This window comes from Phocoena phocoena, chromosome 20 (assembly GCF_963924675.1).
Source record: "Phocoena phocoena chromosome 20, mPhoPho1.1, whole genome shotgun sequence".
Taxonomy (NCBI): Eukaryota; Metazoa; Chordata; class Mammalia; order Artiodactyla; family Phocoenidae; genus Phocoena; species Phocoena phocoena.
In genome coordinates, this window is record NC_089238.1 from 56,891,668 (window position 1) to 56,901,345 (window position 9,678).

General features: G+C 52.9%; 1 protein-coding gene across 1 annotated transcript; it reads left to right on the forward strand.

Moving 5' to 3' along the window:
• The first annotated feature begins 5,095 nt into the window (after positions 1 to 5,095).
• Positions 5,096 to 6,133, forward strand: FOXL1 (forkhead box L1). The gene has a single exon (XM_065899189.1). It carries the CDS (start codon positions 5,096 to 5,098, stop codon positions 6,131 to 6,133), a length of 1,038 nt encoding a protein of 345 aa, XP_065755261.1.
• Positions 6,134 to 9,678: the final 3,545 nt, after the last annotated feature.

Genomic DNA, 9,678 nt, shown 5'->3' on the forward strand with positions numbered 1-9,678 from the left:
TGGCACCACACACTTGAAATGCTTTCCCAAACTTTGAGAAGCATTGCCTGCCTGCCTCTTTCTTGCCTGGCCTCAGCTCACCAAGGCGTTTGAAATGTTTGCTTTTTGACATAGGCATGTAGGGAAGGCGGTGGAAAGTTTCAGGGAGTTGGGAAGGCTGGGCAGCCACCGCTGCACCTGGGAAGACGCCACCGCCTCCACTTATGCAAACCTTTCCCTCTCTGGCTTTTGCAGCATTTCTGTTCTGCAGCAGAAGCAGACAGACATAGCTTGGGTAGGGTTGGATTCTTGAAGGTGCCTCTCTGGCGCTTCGTTTCTTCCTGGGTCAGGTCCGTGGGGACTTTATGCTGGGGCTGTGAGTGTGTGAAGGCTGGAAGGGGGGAAGGGGGTGGGTTGACAGCTCGATGGACTTGCTGGCATTGATGGTCCCTTTAAGGGAATGGAGTTGGGGAGCCTGGGGAGGGCTTTGTGCTCACTCCATACGCCCACCCAGGCTGGGAGGTCATGGAGGCCAGGGAGGCCGTTCTGACCTCACGGAGGCTCGGTGGCCCTTGATCCTGGACCTTACCTTCCCAGCAGCCCCTCTGGGCGCTCTCTCTGCCCTCATGTTATTTTTCCAGATGGGTTCCCCGATGGAGATTTTCTCTCTAAGCCAGATCCACATGCACCAACTCGGGCCCTACCGCGCACAGGCCAGCTGAGGGTCCCCGTGACCTGGGGCATGCTACCTCAAGCTCTCTGAGCCCATTTCTCAACTGAAAAAATAACAGGATCATCAAACAGGGTTATCGTGAGGATTAATGAACCCAACACCCGTGGGGAAAGTGCTTCGGTAACATCCAGTCCATAGTAAGGGCTGTTAGCTATTAGGATTTACCTGGATAACAGAAGAGAAAGGATTCTTTGGTCTCAATTAACTGCATATATCAGGCTAAATGCTGATATGCTTGGGCAGGGTGGTGCCCGGGCCCTAACTGCCCCTCTTCTCTGGGCTTCAATCAGCATCAGCTGACTGGCCAACCATTACCTTTATGGCTCACTTCCCCTGAGAGAAGCAGAAGACACTGCTCTAAGATTCTTTCAAAGTGGAAGAGGAGGGTAGGGAAGGAGAGGGTGTCCCGGGTTTTGGCAGGATGTGAGGACTCTGGGTCTCCTACTTACAATGCCCCAAATCTCCCAGCTCTGGGGGTGGGGCACTCATCCCTCCTCTCCAGAGGGCCCCCTTGCCCTTTGATTACTCCAGACACACATTACTCAGCTTCTGTGCTCACCTGAGGGTGTCAGACCTCAGAGAATCTCCCTCTGGAGGAAACCGTGTGGGTTCCAATCCCTGTTCCGTTTACTACCTCCGTTGTTTCCCGGTGTTCCGTGCCCGGCCTCAGTTTCACCATCTGTAAAGTGGGTGAATCCATCCTCGCATCTTCCGTAGATGCTGCCAGGGTTCTCAAGAACCACACACAGTAGCTATTATAATGCGATTGTTTTCCTGTGTTTGGAACACTTCCTCCTAGGAGACCTGAGGTGAGTTAACTTCCTCAGTTGCCTGATCTGCAGAATGGGAACGATAAATGTTTGTTTCTTAGGGTTACTGTGAGGATGGAGTAACAACAATACAAGGAAAGCACTTAGGACAGTGCCAGCACACAGCAGTGTTCAAGACATAGTTAGTTATTCGTATTACCCTTATTATCGTCATCCTCGCCCACATTTTGTCATTAAGGTGACCTTGCATCCTTCCACCCTCACTCTTCTCAAACATATGGTAGAATCATTCGTTCATTCAAATATATATACAATTCGTTAACCATCTTCACACTTAGAAAAGTGAGGCAGGTATTTGGGAATATGGCGCAGATCATCGTTAACCTGAATGTCTGCTCTTTATTTACCGGTGAAGCAGAAGAAGGGTAGATGGGAGCCGGGCATGGGAGGAACTCCTGTCTCTCCTCCGAAGACTTTTATTGTGAGGCCTCTTTGCTCCAGGCTAGTGCCTGGCCCGCCCAAGGAGCAGGCTTTCTGCCAGGGAGCTGGGAATGGTACTTTCTGCCCTCATCCCACACTGAACCCAATTTGTGCTTGGGCCCCAGAGCTGGAACGGCCACGGTCCTTCCGGAAGCATGATTTCAGGGCTTTCCTGCAATCTGGAAGACGCACTCCCACTGACTTCAGAGATAAATGTGCTTTTCTGGGATTTGAAGACCTATGAACCTGCAGGGAACTTTCGGCGTCTCCATCTGGCTCTCTGAGTCACCCAGTCTGCCCGGCTGTCTCCTAGGCTCAGCTGGTCCCCCCACCGAGCCTCCGATAGGTCCTCACCCGACAGAGCTTCCGCACGAGGGCGCATCCACACTCGGACACTCGGTGCTTGTTCCCTGCGCTCCCCGGAAATAAGCCCCAGCGCGGGGCTCCTTCCTGCAGCGTCCCCTCCTAAGCTCAAGTTACACACTTCACCTGGGAGCCCAGGATTCTTCCCCCTGCCGGAGCCGGGTTAGGGCGCCCTGCCGGAGTTCCGCGGCTGAAACGTCTCAGAGAGGTTGCTAACTGCTGCAAGCACGTGGGGCTCGCCTCTCCAGACCGCGACTAGAACTGGGGTTGTTTTTTCTTTACTATCAGTGCCCTGCCCACCAGCTGCGCGTGTCTCCGCCTGCGTCCCGCCCATGCCCAAACTGGGCGGTGTTTATTATTGTACGAATTCAAGCTCCGATTTGCCTTAGAGTTTAGAAGGAGCGCTGCGGCGGCGCGCCTTTCCGGAAAGGCAAGGATGTACGTGCTGGACTTTGGGTGCCTGGGAAGCTCCAGGAAGGGCTCCGGGAGCGGAGGTGGGGGCTCCGCGCAGTAACACCGGTTTGTCTCTTGCTCTGGGTCTGGCTCTGGGTCTGTTCGAGCCGGCACCGAGGCTGGATCCAAACTTGAGCTTGCAGGGGGCGCTCTGGTCTGGAGGGGTTGGGTGACTCCGGCGACCATGGTACCCGTGCGTTGCAAAAGCGCCGACATTGAGGTTGTTTTTCCATCCCAGGGTTGAAAGGGGGCCTCCGAGGAAAGCCAGGGATCCAGAGAGAAGGCAGCGCCCCGCCCCCTCTTGGCTAGAGGGCCATCCTCAAGACCAAAGCCGGGACCAGGCCAGGCGGGACACTGGGCATAAGTTAGAATTGCAGCGCTGGGGACAGAGGCCTGGATGTGTCCCAGGGCCTGACCTGGCTGTCCCTCAAGCCCCGCCTGCCCCCAAACCGGTTTTTCGACCCTGACCGTGACTTCCTTTTTGGTATTTCAAACGTACCGGGTCCCCTGTAGTCTATTCAGAACCCCCAAACACATGAGTTACTTTCTGGATTCCGCATTTTAGAGTGGGATTCTCCCTGCTTTTCCGTGTTCAGGGGTGACCTGAGCACTGGCAGCCGGTCCCCAGCATAGGGTCGCCTCTCTGTGACAGCAGCAGCAGACAGGCCCCTCCCTCATTAACGCAGGTTTAGTGCGTGTCTTCCCAATTGCCGGGGAGCCTCGAGGGCCGTTACAACCCTCACCTGCCGTCCTCACTCCTCTGCCTTCTCTTTGGCATCCACACGGTTGACTCAAGAAACGTTAATTCAGTTATCCCAAGCTTTTTCTTTCTTTCTTTTAGAATATATTCAGCAGAGATCGTAAAACAGGAACTAGTCACGTTACGTGCCACCCCTCCAAGGCGGTGGAGTAGGGGGAGACACCTCCTTCTAAGTCAGCATCATTCAGGGTTTTTGATTCAAACCGGGACGTGGCTAAATGTAAAATGAGACCGGGTGGGGAGTGCTTACACCCCAGGGTGAGTGGGGAGGGGCGCGGCGGGAGAGCAAGCAGGCTTCCCAAACGCTTAATGTAATCACGGGCCAGCTGCGTGCACTTGTAAAGTTGTTATAACCCCCTCCTTGTTATAAACAGGAAAGCACAGAATATAAAGCAAGAGACCCGCATTCACAAATACCAGCTCTCCTGCACCAGCTGCCAAGTTCCCCTTTTATGGTGCTCCTCCTCGCAATCTCAGGCCCATCAGAAAGACCTTAGTCTCTCCCCCTCAGCTCTCCAAAAGGGTTTATTTTGAAACCTCCCCAACTAAGCTATGGACCCGGTACTGCACGCCCTCTCCAACTCTCAGTGCCCTGTGCCACCGGCTTCGGGAGAAACTGGGCTCCTGGAGTCCTCTTCCCCAGGTCCCGAGGGAGCCCCGAGGTTTGCCCCTTTCGGGATGCTAGGCCCCCAGGGAGTACGCCTCCACCCCCCCCCCCCAGCTCCTCTGGGGCATCCCAAGGATCTATCCAAGGAGGGCTGCATCCTCTTCTAATCAGACTCCCATCTATCTCCTCTCCCCCGCCAAAATATCTAAGAGCTCTTAAAAGACCTCAGAAGGCATTTTATGAGACTGTGTCATCTCTACGTTTCCTACTAAGCCTGGGAGAAGAAAAGATCTTTTGTGGAAGGCCATGGGATTTCGGGGCTCCCCCAGGCCAGAGGTAAAACTCACCCCTGCGCCCCTCCCACCCCCACCTCTCCTTCCTGGCCTGGCAGACCCCGCTCTGAGCCACCGCGATCCACATCCTGCCTCACTGACTGTGTGTGCTTACAGCGTCAAGGGGTGGACGTGATATTTCAAACATCAGATCAGTGCGTTTATATATTGGGTGCCCGGAAATTTTTCCAAATAAACACAGCTTGATTCAACTTGGGTGGGCGGACTTATCAACAGACTAATTCTATAAACAAATGAAGGAATAACCCCGAAACCGATTGGCTGGTATCAAAAAGACACGTGGAGGGAAAAGCTTGGAGTTTTTCAGCAATGAAATTTTAATTAATGTGGGTGGGCTGAGAACACAGCGACTGTTTATCATAGACAATTTATTTTCCAGCGCTAAGTCAACATATAATAGCAAACTTACAACAATTATTTAACATTTTTAAAGCCATGAAGAAGGGACAGAGCCCCGAGCCGCCGGGGAGAGCGGCAGAGCGGGAGGCAGGCGCAGGGCAGGCTCCCCTGGAGGGCCCTTGCGGCGGCGCGGGGCACAGTCCCTAAGCCGCCTGGGTCGCCTGCGACGCCGGAGCGCAGCGCGGGCTCCCACTCGCCATGAGCCACCTCTTCAGTCCCCGGCTGCCTGCTCTGGCCGCCTCTCCCATGCTCTATCTGTACGGCCCCGAGAGACCCGGGTTGCCTCTGGCCTTCGCCCCCGCGGCCGCTCTGGCGGCCTCGGGCCGGGTGGAGCCCCCCCAGAAGCCGCCCTACAGCTACATCGCGCTCATAGCCATGGCGATCCAGGATGCGCCCGAGCAGAGGGTCACGCTCAACGGCATCTACCAGTTCATCATGGACCGCTTCCCTTTCTACCAGGATAACCGACAGGGCTGGCAGAACAGCATCCGTCACAACCTCTCGCTCAACGACTGCTTCGTCAAGGTGCCCCGCGAGAAAGGACGGCCCGGCAAGGGCAGCTACTGGACGCTGGACCCTCGCTGCCTGGATATGTTCGAGAATGGCAACTACCGGCGCCGGAAGAGGAAGCCCAAGCCGGGCCCCGGAGCCCCGGAGGCCAAGCGGGCCCGCACCGAGCTGCAGGAGCGCGGCGCAGAAGCGCAGCCGGAGGTGGGGAGAGGGGGAGCGCGTCCCCGCCCCGCGACCCCCATCCACGAGGGAGCGCCTGCGCGCCCCTCGCCCCTCCGGGAAGGCTCCTCTCCTCCGGCGTCCCTCCACTGGCCCAGGCCCGCGTCGCCCTCTGGGGACGCAGGCGACGCGCTCCAGGGCGCAGCGGCCGTGGCCGCCGGCCAGCCCGCGCGCACGGTGGATGGCTCGCGGTCCCCTCCGCGCCCCGCCTCCCGCAGTTCTCCGAAGAGCTCGGACAAGTCCAAGAGCTTCAGCATAGACAGCATCCTGGCGGGACGGCAGGGGCAAAAGCCGGCTGGAGGGGGCGAGCTCCCGGGGGGCGCCAAGCAGGGGCCCGGCGGCTGTCTGGGCGCCTCGCTTCTGGCCACCTCCTCCGGCCTCCGTCCACCTTTCAACGCTTCCCTGATGCTCGACCCGCACGTCCAGGGCGGCTTTTACCAGCTCGGGATCCCTTTCCTCTCCTATTTCCCTCTGCAGCTCCCCGACACGGTGCTTCATTTCCAGTAAAGCAAACAGTGCCTGATCTTTCCCCTGCCCTGGTCTGAGCTTCTTGTGAGCAACCAGGACTCCCACCGCTGGAGGAAGAAGTCGCATGTTTTTTTTTAAAATGATTTCCTCTGCCGACTCCTGGGAAGTATTAGCAACCTCTGCGCAGGGATGGGCACACTCCCCTGCCTCCTGCGAGGCGGACCTTCCCAGAACCGGGAGCAGCTTCGGAGATTTAAAAGACATTGCCCACGCTGGGACTTGGGCATCTCAGACCTCCTACTGTGGGAGCAGGAAAATGCCTTGACCTTAGGTCAGTCCCACTGGCTACCCAGACAGGCCCTGCGTGTCTGGGGAACGGGAGGGCCCAGACAACCCGAGGGCAGATACATGGCCGCAGTGTGGTCCTTTCTATCTGAGAGCCACGGTCTGACCATCACCAGCTCGGTTGTCACTGTGGCCTGGGCCTTGGCTTTGAGCTCGTCGGGGTGATGGGTGTTCACAGCTGGGTTTGTCCCTGAAGTCCAGGGAGAATTTTTCTCTTTTCCTTTCTAGATAGTAAAAGGAACATGCTATATTCTTTGGCTAAAATGCTTGATTCTTTTTACTGTAAGGATTGCCCTCTGAAAACATCTGTATTAACAACTTCTATTAAGAAAGTGCACTCTATATCATTTAGCATTTTGTTGCATTATGATAGCTTGTTAATCAATACACATGTTCTCCAACACATGGTATCAGCAATAGCCATCCTCCTATCTCTTTGCTTTTTTGTTTAAGGGGTCGAAAGATTTCTGGAGACACCGGAAGTGTGTGGGGGGAGCGAAGGTGTCTAAGACAGCGGAAGATTTTCCACTTCCATGGTTTTTTTTCAAGATCTAGCCTTGACTGTTCCTACATTTTCCAGAATTGTGTAGTGAAGGACTACTTTTAATCAAAAGAGTTGGGTGAAACAAACACATGGAAAGCAAGTAGAGGGAGAGATGGGTTAGTGCCAGCAAGAGTAAGGGAGCCCACTGGTGTCTGTGGAGGCGGCTCTCTGGACCCCAAGGAACAGGAGGCTTGGTGGGAGGCTTCCCAGCCGACAGCAACTGGCTCCTCCCTCTAAGCCCCAACCAGGCAGGCCCAGAGCCTGCAGCTAAATAAACACCTATGGGGGTGACTGGAAGTCTGGTGTGAGGGGTGGGCGGGAAGGCAGGGGGCTGAGACAAAGATCTGGTTATGAAAATTGAGATTTTTCACAGCCCGTACAGCTTGAAACTTTTGGGAAATGCATCTAACCTCTTATGGTATCTCTCTTTGGGTTGTTTTGGTGGTTCTGAAACTTGATTTCCTGAACCTCCAAGTTACTTTAATTTTATCTGATGTGGGAAAAGCACAATAAGCCATGAGTTCTTGGAGGGAGGTGGAGACAGTCTCTGAATTTTTTAGAGCAGTTTCCAGGACATATAAAAATGAACACAAACTTTACATCAGGAGAGCCTGTTGGTTAATATGTTGGATATTTTGGACAGGCAGAATAATTTAATAACCAGTAGGCACAGAGCCGACTTACTGAGAATTCATCCTGAAGGCGTGTGCTACCGACCCACACGTGCATCCATGACCGCTTTCTGCCCGGGCTGGTGGGAACACTTTGGCGGGCGAGCTTCAGGGTCCTTGATGTTAAGAACTTTGATGAGATCCTATTGTTGAGATCCAGGATCACTGTGATTAACTTAAAATGTGGTGGAAGGGCCGTCATTCGATATTTTGTTATCCCGAAATCTCAGCCTCTGTGAATAAAGTTGTTTTTTCATTAACCTCTCAGTGACTGGTTCAGTGGATTACTGGGGTGGGGGGGGGATAAACAAACAGTGTAATAAGAAAGGGGAGCCTGGGATTATATCTCGGAACCCCAACAGTATCTCTGGAGGCTCTGGCTTCCGAGGGAGGGTACACAAACATGGACTGGAGGGTAGGAGCCGAAAACCCCAGGCCTGGTGGATGCTGCCCGAATGTCGGCAATAAGATGAAGATTCTGCTGTGTAGGGTGTATTTTTAATGTTTTCTTTTTATGTTTGATTTGAGATCTTGTGTGTTTTGTTAAGTTATGATGCCTGTTTTCTGGAGAAACAAATAATCGAATACTGTCATTTTAAAAAATACTGTCATTTATCTTAGAGTTATAGTTCCAAAAAGTTCCATAAACATTATTTTTATGGCAAAGAAAAAAAAGGCAGGAGTATGTATTACTTTGTAAGGGTGTTTATACATACATAAAGAGGAATTCTGTTACCTAATCCCCACATTCATCTGGTTTAGGAAAGCAAAGAGAAACGGACAGTGGGGTCATTTCTATGGATTCTATACAATTCCACGTGTTTTCCTTCCTACTGGAGAGAGAGAGGGGCTGTGGCACTTAGCAATCCAAACAGCTGTTCTAATGTTCCAGTTTAGTCATGTGCTCCAAATTACGGATCAGTGAGAGCAAGGAAAGGTTTCTACTCTTAATAAAAACAAAATCACCTAGATTTCAAGTAAACTAAGAGCAACCAAATCGTCCTGTTCTTTGGCAATCTGAAGGATGCCTCAGTGTTCTCCTCTAAACAAAGGGAACAGATTCTGGTTCCTGTAGATGATCGCTGGTTTAAGCCTTGATCTCACACACACACACACACACACATACACACACACTTATGAGTGCACTGATCATAACAGGGGATATGGCAGGTGTATGTGCAGTGATAAATGTGTATGTGTACATATATGTATACGTGTGTATGTATATACATACATGCATGTGTGTATATATGTTCTACACACACAAATGGTCAGAAATTCACCTTAATTGCATAGCTGGGACAGATAAACTCAGATCAAGTGCTGAATCCCTTTAGATTTACACAAGTATTGGTACTTTGGGAGAGATTTTGTTTTCCTATATGATTTGAACAAGGAATAATTTAGTTTTTTGCACTATTATAGTGAAACTAACAAGGACTTTACAAAAGAATCTTGGAAGACATACCCACCTGAGACCTTTACCTTCCCAACTTTTGCAAGGGGCTTCAAAAAGGCCTTTTGCTTTGTCTGCTCGTGGATGTTACCTGCCTCTTGTGGAGGCTGATGGCCTCCTGGGTCTTACACGCCCCATAAGGTTTCCAGAATTGGAACAGGATGTGTTTTGCCATTTTCCAAAATAGCCGCATCTCTCTGGAAAGAGGCCCACCCCGTGGTCTCTACCATTTCGTGAAGAGGGGTCAGCATCTATGCATGTGTGGGTTAATGAATTAGCCACATGTGATGTTATTGTTGCAGCTGAAGGCCAGAGCCCATCCGCCCGGGCTACACCCACGTGAGAGCCACGACTCGGTGTACTTCCCATCTTCATGGTGGCTGGGGTCTTGCTTCCATGATGCAGGGGTTGTTCCATCGAGTCAAAAATACACGATAGGCTTCCCTGGTGGCGCAGTGGTTGAGAGTCCGCCTGCCGATGCAGGGGACGCGGGTTCGTGCCCCGGTCCGGGAAGATCCCACATGCCGCGGAGCGGCCGGGCCCGTGAGCCATGGCCACTGAGCCTGCG

Coding starts and splice junctions, on each gene's coding strand:
- FOXL1 (XM_065899189.1), top strand. CDS start 5,096: ATGAGCCACCTCTTCAGTCCCCGGCTGCCTGCTCTGGCCGCCTCTCCC.